This window comes from Terrapene carolina, unplaced genomic scaffold (assembly GCF_002925995.2).
Source record: "Terrapene carolina triunguis isolate 2854851 unplaced genomic scaffold, T_m_triunguis-2.0 Scaffold113, whole genome shotgun sequence".
NCBI lineage: Eukaryota > Metazoa > Chordata > Testudines > Emydidae > Terrapene > Terrapene triunguis.
The window spans coordinates 12843388-12868053 of NW_020664464.1; the positions used below are offsets into that span (position 1 = coordinate 12843388).

The 24666-nt window shown below is 38.9% G+C and overlaps 1 protein-coding gene across 5 annotated transcripts in view; it reads left to right on the forward strand.

Annotated features, from left to right (window-relative positions):
- TRPM3 (transient receptor potential cation channel subfamily M member 3) overlaps positions 1 to 24666 on the forward strand; it is a 595793-nt gene that overhangs the window by 194031 nt on the left and 377096 nt on the right. Inside the window, exon 1 of one of the 5 annotated variants that reach the window (XM_026652437.1) lies at positions 14808 to 14897. The exons of the other annotated variants lie outside the window; for them this stretch is intronic. Coding sequence (XP_026508222.1) covers positions 14808 to 14897 — 90 coding nt within the window. Of the gene's footprint in view, positions 1 to 14807; positions 14898 to 24666 lie in introns of those variants that run through there. 5 annotated transcript variants of the gene reach the window in all.

Consider the following 24666-nt stretch of genomic DNA (forward strand, 5'->3'; position numbering starts at 1 on the left):
ACTACATTGCCCTTTTCTTTTTCTGCTCACAATTCAAAGATATTTTAAAGCCTACAGGCGCACTGTGTTGTTTGATGTCAAAATGGCTGATCAGGGCTCTAGGGTTTTCTTTCACTTACTTGACTCCTTGTGTGCCAATGAGCCAAAGATGCTCAAAGTGTAAATTGTATATTGTTTACAAACAGTTAGCAGGTTAAAGTGCTACTGTAAAATAATCCAGCAGGAAAGGCATGCTTTTGGATGTTCCAACTGCTGTTTGCTGCCTTAGTAATTAAATTAGACGAGGTTTACAACATAAAGCTGCATGAGCTAAATAATTTATAGAACTTTCTCATGTCAGTAAATAACTTCTAGTGCTTTGTGTTGTACTTGCTTATAGTTTCTACTTTACATATGCAATGAAGTACAACATGCAGTTTGTTCAATATGCTGTTCTCTTTTATTTCTCAAAAATATTGGTTAATCAAATAACAGGAATCTTGATGAGGGATTATTATATCAGAGAGAAAATGGGGGAGAATCAAAAGAGGAATTCAATAAGGATAATTCACAATAATAAAAAGAAAAATAAATTAAGGAAAAACAGGACTCCTTTAAAATTTACCTCTTTTAAAACACATAATGGAATTACAGCTTACTTAGTAAGTGGCCTCTTTTATGGGTATTTAAGTATCAGAATAAAAAAAACTCTTAAAGGAAGGAATTGAGCAACATTATTTGAAAATCAGTGAGGAGCTACACAAGTAGCAGAAAGAAAAATACACACACACAAAAATCAGACTGGTTATTTGGGTTGCGTTTTAAATACAGAATTCAGAGTGGTAGCCGTGTTAGTCTGTATCAGCAAAAAGAACGAGGAGTACTTGTGGCACCTTAGAGACTAACAAATTTATTTGAGCATAAGCTTTCATGGGCTAAAACCCACTTCATCGGATCTCGTGTGTGGACTGGTCCAGGCTGAGTTTGATGGTGGGATGGAAATGGTTGAAATCATGGTGGAATTCCTCAAGGGCTTGTTTTCCAAGGGTCCAGATGATGAAGATGTCATCAATGTTGCGCAAGTAGAGTTGGGGCATTAGGGGATGAGAGCTGAGGAAGCGCTGTTCTAAGTCAGCTATAAAAAGTTGTGGATGAGGACACCCCATCATCTCAGGCATTGGTACCCTGACAACATGTTTGTCTGGCTATGTAGACTCTCTCCTCAGACCCTATGCTACCAGCACTCCTAGCTATCTTCGAGAGACCACTGACTTCCTGAGGAAACTACAATCCATTGGTGATCTTCCAGAAAACACCATCCTGGCCACTATGGATGTAGAAGCCCTCTACACCAACATTCCACACAAAGATGGACTACAAGCCGTCAGGAACAGTATCCCCGATAATGTCACGGCAAACCTGGAGACTGAACTTTGTCCTCACCCACAACTATTTCACATTTGGGGACAATGTATACCTTCAAGTCAGCGGCACTGCTATGGGTACCTGCATGGCCCCACAGTATGCCAACATTTTTATGGCTGACTTAAAACAGCGCTTCCTCAGCTCTCGTCCCCTAACGCCCCAACTCTACTTGTGCTACATTGATGACATCTTCATCATCTGGACCCATGGAAAAGAAGCCCTTGAGGAATTCCACCATGATTTCAACAATTTCCATCCCACCATCAACCTCAGCCTGGACCAGTCCACACAAGAGATCCACTTCCTGGACACTACAGTGCTAATAAGTGATGGTCACACAAACACCACCCTATACCGGAAACCTACTGACCGCGATACTTACTACAGCCAAGCTCTAAGATACAACCACATTTGCTCCAAACCCTCAGACAGAGACAAACACCTACAGGATCTCTGTCAAGCATTCTTAAAACTACAATACCCACTGCTGAAGTGAAGAAACAGATTGACAGAGCCAGAAGAGTACCCAGAAGTCACCTACTACAGGACATTAAGGATCTACAATCTATCCTGAAGGATGATCCCTCATTCTCACAGATCTTGGGAGACAGGCCAGTCCTCGCTTACAGACAGCCCCCCACCCTGAAGCAAATACTCAACAGCAACCACACAACAAAAACACTAACTCAGGAACCTATCCTTGCAACAAAGCCTGCTGCCAACTCTGTCCACATATCTATTCAGGGGACACCATCATAGGACCTAATCACATCAGCCACACTATCAGAGGCTCGTTCACCTGCACATCTACCAACGTGATATATGCCATCATGTGCCAGCAATGCCCCTCTGCCATGTACCTTGGCCAAACCGGACAGTCTCTACGCACAAGAATAAATGGACACAAATCAGATGTCAAGAATTATAACATTCAAAAACCAGTCGGAGAACACTTCAACCTCCCTGGTCACGCGCTTACAGACCTCAAAGTCTCAGTACTCCAACAAAACAAAAAAAACCTTCAAAAACAGACTCCAACAAGAAACTGCAGAATTGGAATTAATTTGCAAACTGGACACCATTAAATTAGGCTTGAATAAAGACTGGGAGTGGATGGATCATTACACAAAGTAAAACCTATTTCCCCATGCTAATTTTTTCCCCCTACTGTTTCCCACACCTTCTTGTCAAGTGTTGGAAATGGGCCATCCTGATTATCACTACAAAAGTTTTTTTTTCTTCTGCTGATAATAGCCCACCTTAACTGATTACTCTCATTATAGTTAGTATGGCAACACCCATTTTTTCATGTCCTCTGTGTGTGTGTGTGTGTGTGTGTGTGTGTGTGTGTGTATCTTCCTACTGTATTTTCCACTGCATGCATCCGATGAAGTGGGTTTTAGCCCACGAAAGCTTATGCTCAAATAAATTTGTTAGTCTCTAAGGTGCCACAAGTACTCCTAGTTCTTTTTGTTAAATACAGAAGTAATTTTAAAAACAAATGGTTTTATGCAAATACATTGCATCAGGATCTATTCACTGTCATTTTCTTGATTTCCCCATCTCCCCTCCCATCCTTCCCCATCCCAGCATTTTAAGTTATTCTCAAAAACAAAATAAAAATTGCAAATTAACTTGCAGGCTGTGGCATAATGGCACACACAGAAGAATGAGCCTCTGTTCCATTAAAAAATCACTAGGGCTATTTTCTCTAAATTTAAAAAGTAAAGTATGTGTTCTATTGACAACAGGAACTTTAAGCATAACAGGATAGGGGGCATAAAGCATGGTGTCAACAAAACCATCCAAATCAGTTCATTTTCCTGGAAGTGGGCACATAAATCACAAAGGAGAGAGATTCTGTTCTATGTTATTAAGTAGTGCTAAACGCATTTAAATAGAGAACCAAATCTCAAACTCATGGGGGAATCTGTCCTGGTAGGCATAATGCATTGTTTACTTTATATAGCCATTTGTTAACAGAATATAAAATGGGATTCACAGAAATAAGAATTCATTTGTCTCTAAAAATTCAGAGTCATAGTGATAATAGAGGTCTGGCTTGAATTTACAGGCTACTTAGACGAGGATTCTTTGCTCACAGAGCAGCCCCAGTGACTACAATGTAAATACTCAATAAGGACTACTCTCATGAATAGAAGTTTCAAGGTCAAGCCCATAGGATTGTCATGGCATAAAACCTGCAACAAATGTTCTCATTTTTCTCCATAAGATAGAAAGTAATTTTATTAGGTTTTTTTAATGCTATAATTATGGAGGCACCTGTTGTGATTTAATTGAGTTTTGCACTTAAAGCAGGGATTCAGCATCTTACGTATGGAAAATTAGACTATCCATCTCAAAATTTAGAGCACTTACTCTTTGATTATAGAATGAATTTTCTGAAACTTTTCAAGTAAATCTATGTATTAGTTTAGTAGTTAATATTTATTATAAAATAGATCAGTTAAGAAATGTATTAGACAGCATCAGAGAGAGGTTTTATAATAGCAATAAGACTTAGACATAGTGAGATAGTAGAAATCATATTTTTAGGATGTTTACAAAAAGCAATAGAGGAAGTGAAATTACATTTTTCCCAACTGATCTACACCAATTTCCTTTTCTTTTGCCCTGTTTTCTTTCCTTTTTTTTTTTTTTTTTCATTTTGGTTGCTACAACCAATCAGTCTGTCTTCTCATTAGAGAAGCAAACAAGCACTGTGTGGACTAATATGCATCAAGGTTGGTGACATGACTGTTTTAAATGAATGAATTTATTTAGTCTATGAGGAACAGCATTATAGCACCATTGTTGTTCCATAAGCTAAATTAGAAGGATAATTTGAGAGTTTCTTTTGCAAATCAGTGTTACACCACATTTTGTTTAATTTCTGATTTTAAAAAATTAAAACCTTATTAACATGGAATTATTACTACCCTGCACACATTGCAGAGGATTACACACTGAAGCACTCAGTAAATAGGCCCCATAAGTAATATATTTCAAAAGAAGGCTTTGGGAATATGACTAATAGCTCTTAAAAACAAACCAATTTTATTGAAGTTTAAAAATGTGAAATTTACATGTTATAGTAGAAAAGATCATTTCTGAGTTTAATTGCTGATCCCCTGACTTCCATGGCTTGGGTCCTGCGAAAAACTGAGCTATACTGTCTACATATAGATTTTTAGAAGAAAATTTTTTCAAATCCTTAAAAAGCAAATTTCTCATAAAAAACCACCAGTAATGGAGCCTCTTTTGCCTTTACTAATAGGAAATACTGTTGTTACTGGAAAATTAGACATGCTAGTGATCAACTGTTCAATTCCAAATAGGGTGTTACTGTCACAGTGGGAATCACACAGACATAAGCAAGCACAGATTTTTCAAGGGTCTTGTTATGTGTTGTACCAACTGTTATGTTCACAGCACACAAACAGAGAAATTGCAAGGTCACAGTCTTTTATTTCTTAAAATCCAGAACCGCAGCACACAAGAACCAAAAACAGAGAGAGAGCTAGCTGTTCCATAAGACAGAGAGGCACAACTCACCACACTGTGCTGTAGGCTTGCTCTTTGCAGACTGATTCCTGAAAGACCCAGATCACATGCTTCCCTACTGGGCCCCCTTGCCTGCAAGCGGGACCAGGAATCCCCCTCCCTGCCCCGAAATGTAAAGTGATATTTGATCATTTTAACTCAGTTTTCAATATGCTATACCAGGTTACAAAATGGAATTAGAAATAGTCTGTGGTGTAAGGCAGTGTGGTTCATTTCTGTGTTTCCAGTTCTCCATGTGACTGAAGTTTTGTATAGGGTTGGGAGGACTTCTGGTAATTCAATGCTCACAGTTGGTCTCATCTTGTACCTCCATCTCCCATCATGCCTACAGAACCCTGTCATCTGACAATGGTTAGGCAAGTGGCAAGCTGAGACTACTGCTTATTATGCAAAAACATGCTTGCTTTACTGTTGCTTCATCCCATTGCCATCTACCTAGCTCTTCTGTTTCATGTGCCTATTGTGTCTTGGTATAAACATAGATAATTCATTTTCTGGTGCAGGGACTGTCTTTTTACTACACGTTTGACTGGTGTTAGGCCTAAAGGGGCGCTGATCTTTGATTTGGGTCCCCTAGCTGCTACTGTAATACACACAAATAATGATTGAAAAAGTAATTACAGAAACATTTTCCAAGGTATGAAAAGGACTTTCTTGTTATGGTTTTCCATGATATCCAGAATTTGTGTCACTATCCAAGTGTGTTTTTATAGTTTTTTTTAATGACAAGACCTATATATTTCTCCAGTGCAGGATGTAGGGAAACATGTATCAGTGTTAGATGTGCGTAACAAATTGTAAAATTTTGAACACGGAATTTGTTACAGATGTAAAGTTGAAGTCCATAGAACTCAGTAAGGTTTCATAACAGTTCAAAAAGATAAAGTATATATTTTTTAAAATTACAATGGTCTTATTTCATAATTTAGTTAACTCTAATTTTTTCGTATTTTCCTTTTGTTTATTTTATAAGCTTTTTGATCTGAATCTCCCTTTTAGTCCTTTGATGTTTTGCGAAGAAAAAATATCAGCTGCTACAGCTGGGCCACATCTTGCTTAGGAGGAGCAACTGTTTCACAGGCCAAGCTTCTTTGCACTAGCTGACAACAGTCACCAGTGCTCAAAATGCCCGTGAAGTGTAATGATGGAATGTTAGTAACAGTAACTCTTGAGTGGATTTTAGTTTTCAGTCATTGACATCTGTGAAAAACTGACATCTGTCTGAAACATCCATAAAAAGGGTTTTAGTGGTGCTTCCTAATACATAGTATTCCAGGACATCTTTGTAATTAATATTACCATCTTTCTGAAGACTACTTGTAGTTATATTGGTTGTTAGCAATATGACTTTAGGTGAAAGACTGATATTGACAAACTCTCTTCACCTACTCCTAGGTTACTTTTGCTTGTTATATGCAATCCATCACTGCAGGCATTTCCTCTTAAGTATAGGGTTGTTCCTTTTTGTTTCTCTTTGGTGACCATTTTGTTTACTGGAACAGACCCGTAGCTATATGTATTCTCTGGCAGTATTAATTCATGGAACACACACAAACTCTCTGTTACACAGCTAACTGAATAACAACCTAGAGGCACTCCTGGGTCAGCTGGTTGCCCTGCTGAATATTAAAGACAGCAAGATGTTAACAGAGATGAGTATCCTCCGGTAGATGAATATTGTGACAGTCAAGGGGAGCAGCAGGCTTCTCCCACCTTCCAATCAAATGAATCTGGGCTGAGTGATAACAGGAGAATAACAAGGAGTCTGGTGGCACCTTAAAGACTAACAGATTTATTTGGGCATAAGCTTTCATGGGTGAAAACCTCACTTCTTCAGATGCATAGAGTGAAAGTTACAGATGCAGGCATTATATACTGACACATGGAGAGCAGGGAGTTACTTCGCAAGTGGAGAACCAGTGCTGACAGGGCCAATTCAATCAGGGTGGATCTAGTCCACTCCCAATAATAGATGAGGAGGTGTCAATTCCAGGAGAGGAAAAGCTGCTTCTGTAATGAGCCAGCCACTCCCAGTCCCTATTCAAGCCCAGATTAATGGTGTTAAATTTGCAAATGAATTTTAGTTCTGCTGTTTCTCTTTGAAGTCTGTTTCTGAAGTTTTTTTGTTCAATGATAGTGACAGGAGAATAGTCAGCTGAGATAAGTTGTCTGAGGTGACCATTCTGGGATAAGACACCTTATGTCGTCCCTAATCAACTTGGGGAGAGTAGAGATGGTGCAAAAGATATGGGCTATAGGATGTAGCATTGATCCACATGGTCAAGGAGTAGACAAACTAGTTGTAAATGTCTACAAAGTGATGTAGATCATCTTAATAAAATTTTAAAAGCATGGTGTGTGCACAGTTATGGACAAAGAGCAGGTGCCGAATGACCACTTGGACAGGCACTGCTAGATACAGTATAAAGGGAGACTGTGAGCATATGTGTACTGTTTAAATCTCAAACAAGAAGTCAGTTAGCGCAGAGCTGGGTAAATTTCTAGGCAGGATCTCTACAAGGAAGTAGAGAGACAGAACAGCTTTAGAGATGGATATTACTGTTTTCCTTATTCTACTAAAATTCCTTGTTCAGTGTTAGAAGAAAATGTAACATTAGCATTTGTAATTCTTTGCTATTGTCATGTGGCACAGGACTCCATTAGAACTAAATGTGACTGTCTACACTTAAATTACTGAGGCAAGTGAGGTATATGTTGCAGAAAGTTGTCACTCTGTCTCTGTCCACTGTCCTTTAAATGCAGAGGAGCTGCTTGCCTAGTGCAAGGCTGTTGTCATTTTGTTTCTCACTTCATACGAATAACAGCACAAGGGAAATCACTGTTTCTCTCTCGTGTATGCAAACTTGATATTTGTTTTGCTTTCTTTATTGTGACCTAAGTCATCGAGACTAAAAAAGTTCACTCTTTTTTGATTGGGAAACATGGTAACCTAATGGTTAGAACAAGGAACTGGAAATGAAGTTTACTGGGTTCCATTCCGTGCTCTGCTTATTAATTTTCTGTGTTAATATAGGCATTTCACTTTGACTCTCTCTTTCTCTCTCAATTTACTCATCTCAGAAATTAGGTACTAGATGACCTAACATAAATGATTCACTGGGGAACTTTGTGACTTAATTAAGTGATAAAGAACATTTCAATATTTAGATGAAACGGGACAAGTAAATACAAAGTACTAAATAATAAAAATGAGAGCACGTAATTGCATGAGAATACAAAATGTAACAGACAAGAAATATAAAAATGTCACATGACTGTACCCAACAAAAGTCAGAAAAATACCGTAGTACTCGGGTAAGGACTTAGATTCATGGCTAATTAGTATCAATAATGGAAAGGAAATCTAGTTGAGAGGGAAGGGCAGAAAGCATGTTAGACGCTTAGAAAAGTGACTTTTGAGGGAAAACTGGAAGTGACTGTGTATTCTAGAAAAGTAAGTATTAGGAGGACATATGACGAGCTTTTCAATACCCTAGAAGGATAGGCATACAATAGAAATATTCAAATTATTAATGTTAACAGCAGCACTCAGTAATATATAGTTAACAAGGAAACAGCAAAGAGCCTAAACATTTTTGTTCAAATTATATTAAGAGTACATTTTATAAATAGTTAATAGATATTTTCATAACTAATTAATCAATTGTTAGACTGTTAAAATCAAGTTGCTCAATAGGTTGTCTATAACCATGATCCTATGTAGCCATTTATTTGTATGTGCTCGTAACACTCTATAATACATGACATTAATGTCTAGATTTAGAACATGTTTGTAACATCAATCATTTATCAACACTTTATGTAGTCTTAATATAACATGACCACCGTGTGTGTGTGTGCGCGCGTACATGTATGGGATAGTGAATTTGTGAAACGTCTTAGCAAAGGTAGCAGTAGGAAAGAGCAGCAAAGCCATGTTCCAAAAACACCTAATAGCAAGAGCTGTGCAAAACTTCAATCAATTATTTATTCTAAATCCAAAACACAGGCTGAGTTGCACTTGAGTTACACAAGCTTCAAGTAAATCTGGGCCAATTTGTGTGTTAAGATGGACGCCACATTAAACTTGGGCAGTTCAGATGACTTTTGTGGCATGTTCACATTTCCAGTTCGTTAGAACACAACTTTCTGGGGATGCAAAAACATGCAAAGCAAAGTGGGAAAAAATGGCTAGCACTGAATCTTGTGAATTTAAATTTAAAGGTACTGAACAAAGATGGTTACTATACTGTATTTGTGAACAATAGCTACTACTTATATACTGCAGGGGTGACCACCCTGTAATACTGGAGGACAATGTTGTCAATAAGAAAACTTTTATTTGATTATGAATTGAAAATGTTTCCTAAACCAAACCCTGTGACTTTTAAACTCAAGCTTCTGAGTCAATCCTGTGACTAAAGGGAGGTGGGCAGGGGAGCCTCAGGAGTTACTCTCTTATGAGCTGCAAGCTTTGAGCAGCTGTTGTCTCTTCTCTGTATCTGCTGCTCAGCAGGTCCCATGCTGACCATGTGCTGCATTACAAGGAGAAGTGAGTTGCTTGGATTGTCTGCTTGCCTGTTGGACTATGAGAGCCCCAGGGAGAGCAGGATAGGATAGGAGCTTGGATGATTCTGCCTGAGCTTACGGGAGTGCCCATTAGCAAAGGATACTGCAGGACAACCCAGGAGAAGGGGAAAAGAGGTGAAGCACAGAAACAGCCAGTTACTCTTCTTTGATTCAGCAGGTAGAGTGCTCTCTGACTTGTGCCAGCTGGAATTGGAAACATTTCCCTAGGGACCATACATCAACTGGGGATAGATAGCCAGAGTACAATGCACGCCCTTCTCACACCTGATAGACACCTCTCTCTATGTAGCTCCTGGTGCACGGAGTAAGAGCCAGCTATGCTAACTTGATGTCTGCTGGAAATTTTCCCATGCTTAGAGAGAACTTGATAATGGTGAGGCAGCTGGTGTGCAGAGACAGCTGCCTATCATGCTGACCAGTACTGTCGCATGTCCTTTTGCTCTCCTGTCTGTCTGTGTGCATCCACCTGTTGTCTCTCATCTTGTACTTGGATTGTAAACTCTTTAAGGTAGGGACAGTCTTTGTTCTATGTTTGTACAGAGCCTAGCACAAGGGGTCCAGATCTGTGACTGGACCTACTGGACACTTCCTCCATGCAAAAAATAAGAGGGGAATCTCAAGCAGGGGGCATGCTACTGCCTTCCATTCTATTTGTGGTGACTGAGTGATGCCAAGGGAACAAGAAACAGGACAGTTTGCTCTTAAATATTTGTTAGCAGCAGCCCTTTGATCTTGTTGATATATTTGCCCCCAGGCTAAAATGGTTGGCCACAACTAATATACTGTAACCAGTTTGGATTTTATGGATCGTCAACCATTCTTTCATTTTTTAGTATTCTTATATGTGCTGCTTTCATGTATTGTACCTAGGGATATGTGCTATGGTAGATGTTTATGAACACAGGATTGTTATGTGAGATTATGGAAATTGACATAGAAGAGCTTTTAAAAATACTTGCCATGTTACCTAAAGAAATCTTTCTTGTCACTTGGCAGCAAGGGAACTTGCCTTAAATTGTTATGATTTTTACCTGGCAATTGACAAAGTAATAGATCTCACTGCAATAGTAGTGCAGTGAATGTGTCTGAAAGGGGGAATGCTCTAATCTGAACAATGGCAACTTTAACATTTAGTGCTGCTATGGTATAACAGCATTTAATAGGATAAAGTCTGACATGATTGTTGCACCTCCATAATCTTCTGACGTAGAGACAAGGAGCCTGGTTTTCAAAAGAACTGATCACCCACAGTTACAACAGAATTCAATGACAGCTGCAGGCATGCAGCAGTACAGCTGGTTGAAAATCTTCAATTTGACAATTTTTCATTACAGTTTTGACCAAAAAAGGATCAAAAATCATGAGACCTTTCATGAAAATGGTGTCCCATTTTTCAGCCAGCTCTCCTCAACACCTCTGAAAATCATGCCTTTGGAGCTTGATTGTTCACTGCCACCCCCTTAGATTACTTACAGCTATTCAAGGTGTGAGTTAGCTGCTACCAATCAGAATGGTAGCTATCAGTCTATTTATATGACCTTCATCACATCACTGTTATATCTGGGTGCCTCACAGTCACTAATCTATTTATCCTCACAGTAACCCGTGAGATAGGGGAAGTCCTATCCCCATGTTGCAGTTGGGGAACTAAGCCATAGAGCAGATTTAAGTGATTTGCTCAAAGTCACACAGAAAGTCTACCATAGAACCAGAAGCTGACTCTAGATCTCTTGAGTTCCATTCCTGTGTCCTATTCACTTCACCATCCTCTCTCTCTCTCTCAGGTCTAAATGACTAGACAAGAGGCCAGGTGGTAAAGAAGCAGGCCCATGAAAACAAATGGATGCATACTAAACACTGCACTATATAAAAGCGATGGCTTCTAAGTTGCTGTGTGTATCAGAGGGGCATTTGTAGAGCTCTGTCTCAAGCATTTAAAATGCAGTGGAAGCTAAGATGCATTGGACTTACTATTTTTAGTTTATTAAAACAATCTGTTATATTTTTATTGTGTCTTCTGCTCCATAACCTCCTTAGAGGTTTGTTATCCTACTTTCTTACACAGTGAAGAGAGAGGCAGCATTCTACCATTTTTCCAGTTTCCCTATCTCTAGTGCAATCTGTCCATTTTATTTTTCACCAGGTGCCCAATGAAAAAGCAGACGTGGGGAGGGTTTATGGTGGTGATGGTGTATATGTCTTACCAATGAGCATCCCTGCAGCCTTTTGGAGAAAAAGGTGGGTTATTCAAGGCTGCAGTTTTTCTACTTTCTTTCCATGGCAAACTCCTCATCCCTCAGTTTAACCATTCAACGGCACTTATCTACTACTACTTTCCTAACGCAGACAAAAGGATCATTCTGTGCTCCATTTAAGTACCATGGTATTTAATGTCAAGATGTAGATATGTTCTTTCTGCCTGGTTTCCCCTGTGCCTCTTTCATTGAGCCCTTAAGAGTGTCAGGAAATGTTGTTGTAACTCATCAGTGGTAGATTTTTACTACTTTTTATATGTTATGTTTACAGTTCAACTGAAAAAGTAAAGTGCGTGAGCATTTAAACCTGTGTGACATGGGCAAAGGGGCTTGATCACACCCTTTTCCTTTTCCCACTGTGGAGGGGATAAAAAAAAAAAAGCAAAAGTCACATGCTTTGGCCCAAATTTTGTCAGGAGAAAGGACGTTTGAGCTTCAGGTCCGTCATCTCGATAGCCCTTCAACCTCTCAGAAACTCATCAATCTCTGCACATTTAGGACTGCAGATTTAGGATTATGGGTGAGATCTGGGCAGAGCTGTTCTGCTGAATAATTTTTCCGCAAGCCTTGTCTTATTCCATTTCACAATCTGCTCTCAACTTCCCCCTGAATTTGAGTTTTTAGTTGGTGCACAGTTAGAAAACCAACTGGGGCTCAGCTCCTCAGGGAGCCATACCGATATGAAGGGCTGGGGAGGGGGACAGGAAGGATCATAGAGGTACTTGGCTTCTGCATCAGGGCACCAGTTTTCTACAGATGTCCCCAGATTTGTAGGCTTTACTGAGGGATCTTGAGACATACACAGTGTGAGGGCCGTCCATGCCTCCACAAAAGTGGGAGGGTGGGGTAAACAATATCCTTGCATCATGTCTTAGGGCTGGTCTATACTTAGCCGCTAGTTCGGCGGCTGGAAATCGAACTTCCTGGTTCGATTTATCGCGTCTGGTCTGGACGCGATAAATCGAACCAGGAAGTGCTCGCCGTCGACTGCGGTACTCCAGCTCAACGAGAGGAGTACCGCGGAGTCGACGGGGAGCCTGCCTGCCGCGTGTGGACCGCGTCTGAACCGCGGTAAGTTCGAAGTAAGGTATGTCGAATTCAGCTACGTTATTCACGTAGCTGAATTTGCGTACCTTACTTCGACTTGGGGGGTAAGTGTAGACCAAGCCTTAGAGAGGATAATTCATAGGATGCTCATTGAGAGCCTGATTCAAATACCATGGAACTCAGTGGAAAGATTCCCATTGTCTTCAGTTGGCTTTGGCTCAGGTCCTGAGTTTCCAACTCTCTCAAAGGCTTGCCCATTTAAGACTATGATTTGGGACCACAAATATTGGTTCGCTCTTATTAGTGTTACTCATAGGAACCCATTATAAACCATTATAGACACATAGATACGTATAAAATAGAAAGCTATAAAATGTGCCTATTAGCACAGCCTCACAAAAATAATGTTAACTGAACTGTGCCAAATCCTTAAGGGGTCATTACAATATTTTTGTTCCTTTCTCTTGTTTCTCTCTTTTGGAGACTTTGTCAGCTTTAGCTGTGGAATATGGGAATGATAGGTTTAGATAATTCTGAATAGAGAAACAATGTCCTTAATAAGGAGAGAGATGTGTAAAATGGAACATGAAAATGCCTTAAGTTTGCCAAATGTCCCCAAATTGAATAAATATGATCTACTGTGAGCCTTAGGAGAGGAGAGAGTGAAAATGTTGCTGTTAAAAAGGGGCTGATTATCCCCTTCCATATTCTGATTAAAAGTAACTGGTTATTCCTGTCACTTTGGAAAATTCCAACTACCAGAGCCCAAATTGCTGTAAACCTTTATCATTTTAACTAGTCACCAATGTAACCTTTGTTAAAATAAAATAAAGGGTACTTCACCTTCTGTATTACAAAAGCTAAAGCACATTTTAAGTGTTGTTAATTGGGCAAACCATGAATTATCTCAAATGGGATTCTACCTTACTATAAGTGTTCCAGCAGTATACACCTCTTGTATCTGTAAATTATAAAGTAAAAGCGAAATACCTTTATGGGTAGTCAATTATTTTTTGTCAAGGTCCAAATGTATTGGTCAAGGTATACTCAAGGTACTGACTCCAGAGAAGAAAATAAAAAATGATGATAATAAGTAAAAAGATTTTTGGGGTCTGTTCAAAAGTGTCTGGTGGTCTGGATTTGGCCCGCAGTCTGCCTACCTGTGCCCTTAAGTATTTTCCTCAGAGGACTTATCTCTCAACAGACCCTTAATTTTTAAAAAGTGCATTATATCAGGACATAATCCCACTCACTTGCTGATAATTTTCTGCAATATGACAGGGCAATAAAATTTATGTTTCACAATCTCTCTCAATTCATTATGCCAGGTAAATCAAGGAAGAAGTAGTTTTTGTCTTATCAGGCAGAGCTATCTTTCTTCTATCTGAATGTCTGCCCCTCCCCTCATGCTGGTTTATCTCTCCTCACAATGCTTTGTGAAGGAAAGTGGAAGTACCCTATCGCTTGCTTTATTTATATTCTTTCATTCCATTCTGCCATCTCTCCCACACACACACACAAAAAGAAAAAAATCTGAGGAAAAGCAAATGGCTCGGATTCCCTCAGAATGTCTAACCTGCCCGTACTCTGAACAGTGTGAGAAAGAGAACAAGCAGTTCTTACTGCAGGTTTTTTCGTGCAGGCTTTCCCTTTCCTTTAAAACGGTGCAGCCCTCCCCTGAGCAGCAGGCTGATTGCTTCCATTCAGCCACATTTGGTATGCATGAGCACTACTGCTCCAAGACAGGAGGTTGCTTTCTTAAGGAGGATCAGTGGCTAAGGCAAATCCACTTTGCCAGCCTTCCAACCAAGTTCCAGGAAGCATCTGTCCTACGGAATTGCAGGTGTGGACATGATGAAAATGGGATGTCAAAACTGTGGAGGACCATTTGTTTTGTAGGCATTATAAGGTTTGCAGATCATTTTCCAGTGGAATTTTTAGAGGGTCATGAGTCAAACTGATGCTCCCCGACCACTAAACTGGACCATTCGGAAGCTATGCCATGCTGCTTTTCTCCCATCCGTCAGACTTCTTAAGGTATTGTAAACTGGTCATTTTAATATAAAACACTTATTTTCATCCTCTATTCAGAGTGTTTCAGATTTTGTTACTGGAGGGAATCCAGAAACTTCGCTTTGAATTATTTTTCCTGTCATCTTAGTGCATAAATATAGAAAAATTCTGTCTTTATGCATATGGTATGTTTAGCAGAAGTAGAGAGGTCCGAGAGACATTTAACAATGTGAGAATGGAATAAGGAATGATTGATTCAGTTTCTTCTCCAATTCACCACTTGTTAGAAAAAATAACAATATGAACTTCTAGGGAAGAAAAAATCTGTGTGTGTGTGTGTGTGTGTACTGTGAGAAGTCTTCTAAGCAGATATTAATTATATGATGTTGGTTAGTCCCCAGGGACACCTATGGGTAGAGTACCACACAGAATAAACCCTTACATCAATCCGGTGTGAGTGAACAAATATTATTATGGTTTTTTAAAGGTGCACATACCAGTCAGTGGTCAGCCTATGGCTAATTGATAATGCAGATTGCCTGACTAATTTTCTGCTAGTCCTTTGTTTTCCAACCAAGTGTTACGCTTTGTTTTCGTAAGTTGTCTTAAAGATACTTGCCTAAATAATAATTATACTATATAGTAAATGATGGATGGGTATGAAACTCCAATATTTGCTTCCGCCCCTGAAGTACCACTAGTACAGTACATTCCAATTTAGCCTTCTAGAGGCATATATCAAAACCAAAATCTCAAAAGTCAAATTCTTCAGAAGAAAATAAAGTTTGTATTGAGCTGAAAAGTGTCATTTGTTCTTGGGAAAGCTGGTCACTTAATTTGTTTTAACATGCTGTGCATGTTTTAAACCCCATAATAATCAATCAGGAATCTGAAACTATTCTATTTGGCTTTTACACCTGTAATATCTCTTTTGATCAAATGCATCTGTAACCTTAATGTTACATAGGCTGACCCTGAAATTAACATTTAATCAACTGTAATATGAGTATTCTAGTTAATGTCTTTGAATATAAAATTTGATGTACCCATTGATTTCATATGGCTAATTGGCATTGTGAAAATGAAGTCATTTATTAGAAATAGAATCTATTGCACTATTAAATATATAATAGCTTACTTTTTATTAGTTTTCCAGTGAACTACAGTATGTATAATAATTGCAGTATATGCATTGAACAAACTACTACACTAGCATCATGGCAGGCATTTGATCGATCTTAATTTGACAGAAAGGGGCTATCCTAGAAACAATTGCTTTTCCTAGCCTAGGTGTGTATGTGCTGAAGAAAACACAGTGAGCAGTACAGTTGAGTAGATACAGAATATGAATGTATATGTATGAGTAAATGAAAATGCAACAGAAGTAGTTCATACAACAAATGGGGCATATGTGTTTATTTTAATGAGAAAAGCAATTACACAAAGAGTACAAGCTAGAATAAGCAACACATTACTATCAAAATTCATTTAGGAGACTATAATTTCCCGGGGGGAGACCCCGATGTGGTGGTTTATTAGCACTCCCATTATCATGAAAATTATTTTGTTATCTTTTTGACAGATAAACATTGCCCCTTCTGTGTAGTTTTTCATCACTGCACATGTTTTAAGGGTAAATGTCATCGATTATTTATTAAACAGCACAAGCTAACTAGAATCTTTTTCTTGCTACAACAAGAATCCTTTAGGGCTAGATGATGGCTAGTCCCTACACAGGTGAACAAGCACTGGAAGAGTTCACATACAGGAGCTAGGGACAACCCAGTGTTTGTGCATAGGGGTATGCAAGGATTGAGGAAGGCTTTGCACTGATAGGAACCCTAATCATACCAGAGAGGATGGGAAGGAGGTGGGGCCTTGGCACTATCCCAGTCTTTCTGCACTGGCGGCTGGCTATGGAAGAAAGTGCACATAATATCATCTTAAAGGGACACCAACTCAAAAATCACACCTTCTAAAACTTTTACCTATTTTTATCATTAGTATAGAATATTTACAAAGCAGTATCCCCCAAAGGATCCAGACAAGAGCAGGGCCCCAGAGTGCTAGCTACTGTATTAATACATGTAAAGAGACACTCCCTGTCCCCCAAAACTCACTTGTTATAATTAGATAATATGCTTAGATTGGAACACCTAAGATTACTCAAACTAAGAAAGAAGATTGAGAAAATTTTCCTTAATTTTTTCCAGTGCATTTGACAGTAATTTGTATATAAACAAATTCACTTTTCCCCCTAGTCAATCAGTTCCCTTATTTTGTGTCTTTCACACAGCAATAAAGGAGAGAGAATCTATTTCTTTTTCCTCTAAAGAGGAGAATCTGACTATAAATCCTCAAACTTTGGCAAAGGGATTCAGAGACAGGTGTAGTACCTGAAACTAATTTGAACTCATTTTTTTTAAATTGCCTAAATTTTAAATTGATAGCATCCCTTTAAAGGGTAATGCAGTGGCTGTGTCATGATAAATAAATGGCGCGATAGTTTCCTTTATTCTTGTATGTATTTACTTATGTAGCTTTATTTTTGTTGTGTTGTACTGATTTCTCTTAAAATAAAGTTAATATCATTTGTGAAAATGCTGGACACAGAACAAGTGTATTCTTATCACCTGTTATATTTATAGAGTCAGATCCTGAAGTCCTTACTCAGTTTCTTCTATGGGAATTTGCCTGTATAATGATGTCAGCCAGCCCTTTCTATTTAGTTTCTCTTTTGCCTAACATACTGTGTTACTAAATGTGATTAGCTTCTTGCACAATGAGTGTGCTCAGTAAAAGGATGATCTTTGCTACAACTGATGTTTCTATCCATATAGCATCCATTTTATCATCATTATGTATTTTATCTGTTGTTGCGAAACTCTATTTAAATATATTTCATACAATTGCAGTGGTGGGCAACCTGCGGGCCGCAGGCAGCCCATCAGGGTAATCCGCTGGCAGGCCGCGAGACAGTTTGTTTACATTGAGCGTCCGCAGGCACGTTCCCGGCCAATGGGAGTTGCAGGAAGCGGCGGCCAGCATCTCCTGCGGACGGTCATTGTAAACAAACTATCTCGCAGCCTGCCGGCGGATTACCCTGACAGGCCATGGGGCCACACGTTGCCCACCACTGACAGTATGGTCTTTTATTTAGTCTTCAAAGAATAAAAATTTACAATGACACTAGATCATTCTCATCTCTGTACCTTATTTTATACAATCAGAACAAAATAACAAAACATTTTAAAATCAAAAGCTGACATATATGCTCAAACTGTAAGAGCAGTAACAAACTCTAGGGACTTAGAATAATTTTCCATAGTGACCAGTGATGCAGTATTCAGTAGTAAACCATTTACACACAGACACACACACACACACACCCCATCTTCATCTGTATATACTGTATATTAAACTAGTCTCTTTAACAAGGAGCATAATGTCCTCTCCCTTCACTTTGTCAGTTCAATTTTAGTTGTAGTGATCTATTAATTTTAAGATACAATAGTAGCAGCCAGGACTGGCTAATAGCTTCTCTTTACACTATTCTGTGCTGATAACCCTGTGGGATGCACTTGAAATGACTGATTTTAAATTACTAACATAATTCTGCTCCTTAACAGGTAACCCAGATTCATTATCCTAGTGTTGTGTTGAATTGGCATGGCCTTCTCTGTTACATGGATTGATAGTAGGTATAGTGCGGGACACAGTGGCCTGATTTGATTTAGCTAAACTAGGATCATTCACAGATGCTGACAGGCTGGACACCATCCAACTCTATTTCCTATGCTTGTCTTCCAGGCATGCATATCTGTTTTAACCTACTTCAGTAATACCCTCATGTTTAGAAATGGTCTTATAATCCTATTTTCTTAGTTTTTCATTTTCTAACAGAGAAACAGAATATTAAAGAACTAGGAAGCTATTATATTTGAAGCATGAATTAAACCAAATTACTGTAGGGCATTTTTACAATTGGTGCTTCATTGTTTTGGGTTTCTTTATTTTTCTTTTTTCTCTATAACATATAGAGTATTCTTGCAGCAAATACTATGTGGCTTTTTTACATGCTACACAAGCACACAATATCACTGCTTCAAATATAAAGTTAGAATACTAAGATGAGCATTGCTTGGAAATCCTTATGTAGACAGAACAATTTTGTGTTGTAGAGGAAAACTGTCATTTCCCCCGAGATGATCATAGAAAAGAGAAGAGCTATCTTCCAAAGAGGGCTTTCCATCTGTGACAGTTTAGCTTCAATTTCTCTGCTTTAGCTCTCTTTGCTTGTTTGCATGTTGGGACAGGACCTTGTTATATTGATTTTTCTTTGAATCTCTAAATCAGGAGAGTTGATTTTAATGGCATAATATTAATTGTGCAAGGAATTTCATATCATATGTATGCAGTCTCAATTCATTCAAGTATCATGCATTTAAAAGCTGTTCTATTTTGAGAAGACTTGGGGAAATAAATTCCATTTAACTCAATGTATTGGCTGAAGAGGAGATGCTTGGCAGTGACTGCACCAGCAGGGAAAATAAAGATGGAAGGATTTAGAGTAAATAGATATTTTGGAGCAGGTCTGTGTGTTGATGAAAAATTGATCTATATCATCACTAGCAAGGCTTCACTTTAAAGACCGTATGCCTCTAGGAGAGTCTGCAGATGTCCTCTGGCTAGGACAGATATGAGGATGACACATACCATGGAGGTAGGAGATGGAATAATGCATAGAAAATCCAGGGCAGGGCTTGGATAGTACGGGGGTACAAAGGACAATCAGTTTGATGTTCAGTAAGGTCAGTGTTACTGATTTAGAGACATGCTTATATGGAAATACTGTGTATCAACCTTTGCGTAATTTTTAAGCAATGATACTTCACCTACTTCTGAACAATAGGGCTACTGGAATGATTTTATGAGTCTGGAATTTACTTTCTATAAACATATAGCTCTAGGTTTGTCAGAAGAAACAATGGAGAAAATAAATTAGATATTTCTTAACCACATGGTTCAGTGGCAAGTGTCCATTTGACTATATCATTTAACTACAGAAGAAACCTACTCAGTTTGGAGACAATCTGATTCATCTTAGTGATTACCATGTGCTGTCCATCGAATGCTTTTTGTTGACTTAAAGGGATCAGACGCTAATTTCTGATCAAAATAGAAACCAGTTAACGTATTTTAAAGTTGCACTACACAGGAAAGTGTATGTAAGGTAACTGAGAGGGGACCCACTTAAGAGGCTGGAAAAAAAGAGGGTGTTGGAATATGGCATGGTGTCTTTTAAAGTACAAAAAAGATTTGCATTGGGTGAAATCCTGAACTCATTGGCAAAACTCCCATTAGCTTGGGTGGGAAGCTATAAAAATATGGTTAATATTAATATATTGATTAAGAAGACATCTAAAGGAAGAAAAGTGAAAACCGATATTGTGCTTCATTATAAACACTTGAAGTACACCATCAGCTAAACTTCACATTGATTTTGTTCAGCAGATTTAAATTATGTTCTGGAATTCCATTATTGTTTGATTACCAGGGAATGCCCATTAATTTGAAGCTAGTTTATTCTCCTTGTATCCAAGAAAAATATAGTGAATTGAATAAATAATTTACTTCTGGAGTACTTAATGTAGAATAAAATATATTCTCTGGGAAACAGTAAATGATTATGCTACACCAGCTGTCTGCTTCGGAAGTCTTTACTGATAAAGTAAGAAAGTGCGTGTAAGAGAGGAAAAAGCAATTACAATTTCACCTATTGACTAAGTCACCAAAGGGTCATCCTGTAATTCAGGGGAGATAACCCTAAGATATCTTTTTTGTTAATTTAGTTGTAAATGGATTGGTTTGGCTGCGTTATTAGCTATTGAGATCGTCATCTGTGACCATGTTAAACTCTTAAGCATCAAAAGTGCAGACCATATTATGATATATAATTCTTTAAAATGACTGGAAAGTTGTGCCAAATGTCTAGAGATGTGCCAGGATAGGTAAGTGTGAAGATTAACATTTCTTAATACTGTACCATCTTTTGTAACCTGATTTGACACACTCATTTCTCTTGCCATTTAACTGCTTAGGAGAGAAGGGTTGCTCTGAATTGTTCTGCTGTAACAGACTGTTTTAGTGCATCTACCATCCAGACTGCAGCAAAACGAGAGAGTATGTTTACCAGATCCCAGATGAAAAACAGAGGATCTCAGAATAAGTCTGGTATGCATACACTGTCACTTAGGAAATGTTATATTGAGTGAAGAAGATGACCAGATAATATGCACAGTGCTGGCAATAAAGAGTGTGTAATAATTTACATTGGTAGTCTGTGCTTGCATCCGACTGTTTACTAACTGAAATTGTTACAGAGAATGAGCTGTCACCTACACTTCCATCAGAAATCTCTACCTGGGTTTGGTGCATTCTAGGAAAGAATGATAGGACTGCTTAATATATGAGCACATAGAAGGTCATTCAATGTAATTATTTGCTTTTAAATTCATCCATAGAAAACTGGTCACCCTTCAGGGATTTGTGTGCAGTTGTGTACACGACATAGGCAGTGAGTTGTATGGGTCCGTGGTGTCTGTGCTCCACCAATATTCAGGAACTTGGGCCCGGCTCCACCAATGTTTGGGGCTCTGCTGGCAGCCCTGTGACCGGGGTCCTGGGGCTCTGCTGCCGGCCCCGCACCCAGGGACATGAAATTTGTGTGGAACATGGGGGGCTTGGGGATTAAAATGAGAGCAGCTGAGAGGTAGGCACAGAACAAATAGGAGCCTGCAAACCTAGATCTTGCTGAGGAGCCTGACTGTGCTCAGTTTGTAGATAGTGGGAGTTTTCCCATTGTGCTCAAAGGGAGAGGGACTGGGCCCAAACTGTGATTTAAACTGTCGTTTAAAACCTGGTGAAAGTCACTTTGCAGGACATTTAACGGATTTCCAACTGCACATTGGAAATTAGAAGGTGCTGCTAAACAGGACAGCTGTACGAGAATGAACAGTGTTGAACATAATAACAGGAGCAGGCAAAAAATAAAATGCAAACATTTATTAAAACAACCACCTTTCCTGTATATTAGACAGATGAGACCTCTTCCCTATGGTCTAGTGGAGATTTAAGAAACAGATGTTCCTTGGGGGGGGGATTCTTCAGGGCTGGTTGGAGAATGGAAACATTGGAGCAATGAAGTAACAAAACCAAGAAACAGTTTAATCTGCTGTACCATAGACACATCAACATCTAGACATGTTAATTTAGAAATTTGAAGAGTTCAGCTAAACTAATCAATAAATGGATAGGAATAATGAACCAGATCCTAAACAGGTGTAAATTGGCATAGCATCATTGACTTTGGAGCTCCATTGATTTACATCAGCTGAGGATCTGACCCAATAAGCAGAATGTAACATTTTAAAATTGATATGTTAGGGTTAAAGGTTTTTTTTTAAAAAATTATATATATATATTGTGTGTGTGTGTGTGTGTGTGTGTATATATATATATATATATATATATATATATAATATAAAATAATCAGCTTACAAGGCAGATGTGGGGGGCAGGACTTGGACCCGTTCTGGGCAGCACCAAAAATTATACAAACCTGGGTCCCATAGTACACTATGAAATATAGATGATTGCATAAGAGTATGTCTGATCCCTACATAGAGAACCTGGTATAATGGATTGATAAAGTTCTGTTTTCTCATCTGAATTGTCAGTTAAGTAAGTTTGCAATAGACTTTAAATATTTTGTCTCAGAGTCTCAGCTGTGTTGGGGGCACTTTGCATTGCTTCACCAGCACATAATGGCCCTAAATCCATCTTAGCTGGCCACTGTCCAAGAACCACATTGTTGAGAAACAGGTATAGTGGCTCCTGTACTACCCCTCATCTGACATGAGGCATAGGGTTGAAGCTAGGAGAGAGAAAATATGGCCAGGATATTCTTGGGCCATGACATTCCCTTGCTGCTTTAACAGGGGACAGGTCTGAAGCCCAGAATGGGAGGGAAAAAGGAAGAGTGTTGCAAAGGTGTCTTTAAGCCACCTTTAACATGCACTCACATTCCCACTGCCCATCCGCTATCCCAAACTTTAAATACTGTACAATTTTTCAAACAGAAGTACTTAATACAAAATTATAAGTTCCTGGTACTCAGTTGTAGCCAAGGAACATGTAACAGAAGTGAGTGGGATGTCAGAGGAGTGTGTGTGTACATGCACACAGGTTGCTAAACCACCTTTCCATTTCCCTAAACTTGGGGCTACTAGGCTCTGAGGTGATATGGCAGCTGGGGATACTCGTATTTGGTGAGCTTTGAGCTGATTCAGTTGAATCAGTTCTCCTGAATGAGCAAAATCCAGTGTTTTATATAGATAAGTCCTTTTAAGCATGGGTAATTATACTGCAAAGGTATAGGTGTTCATTTTTTGACTATATAAATATCAGTGAGAAATCGATTAGCAGTAGCAACAGGTATACATTATGGATGTAATTCTTAGCAGCAGTGACCATTTGCTTGAAAATGATGCAGAAGCAAATGTATTCTGGTAAATAGAAAAATAAAGTTAAAGAAGGGGGGGGGGGAAGTCTGCATCAGTTTCCTGTATAGTACATAATAGGACACTCGCATTCAATGATTGTGAATGTAAAGTAAGAGTCTAGATTAAAGTCCTTTAAAACTATGTGATAACTTAGTATTAGGATAACATATTATTAGCCAATAGGAGTTGAGGAAGCACAGCACCTTGCAATATTCTTTGTATATTGCACAGCACACTATAGCGTTGTATAATACATATACAAAAATTGCAAATGTAATAAAATTGCAGCTCTCCTCTTTGCTGACTCCCCACGAAGTGTCTTATTTGCATGTGTATTTGTAAGAGAAGTTTAGAAGTAAAAATAAAAAAGATAAAATAGCAGTTACTGCTTCCATCAAAAAAAGTCTAATATAAAACAGTGACACTTTTTTTGGGCAAGAATTGTAAAATGTTGCTCTTAACAGAAGCATTTGAAGCAGGAGGGTACGGTTGTAATACCATTTAACATGTTAATGATTTTGATTAACAGCATAAGATTTAATATTGTTCTGTGGGGTTATTTCTTTGTTCAAGAGGGTGCCATGTGAGCAGTTCAGGCCACAGCACCATGAATGGAAGCTGAGCGGTTTTATTCCACCTGAGTTGCTAATAAGACTATGTATGCTACAGTGCAAAAAGAGAGACCCTTGAGGCTTTGTGGAAATTTATGTCAAAGCCAGTAAAACCATGAAATAAAATCATTTAATCAAAAATATCTCTCATCCTTTAAATACAATGGTGACATGAAACAGTCTGACAAATGGCTTTTTGTAAGGCCGGGTAACCTACAGAATAAAAACAGGCTTCAGATTATTTAATTAAAATGATAACCAGGCTTGCTGTCCATCAGTGATGCCGGAAAACATTCCATAACCTCTACCTTGAGAGAGTTCTGCAGAACCCTCCTCCTTCCTCTGACCCTTGGCTTCATAGCTGCAGTGGGGAAACACAATAATTTATAAGCCATTACATTTAAGAATTATTTTGGTCCTTCTAGAGCAGGGGTCGGCAACGTTTGGCACACGGCTCGCCAGGGTAAGCACCCTGGCGGGCCGGGCCAGTTTTATTTACCTGCTGACGCGGCAGGTTTGGCCGATCGCGGCCCCCACTGGCCGCGGTTTGCCATCCCGGGCCAATGGGGGTGGCGAGAAGCCGCGGCCAGCACATCGCTCGCCCGCGCCGCTTCTCGC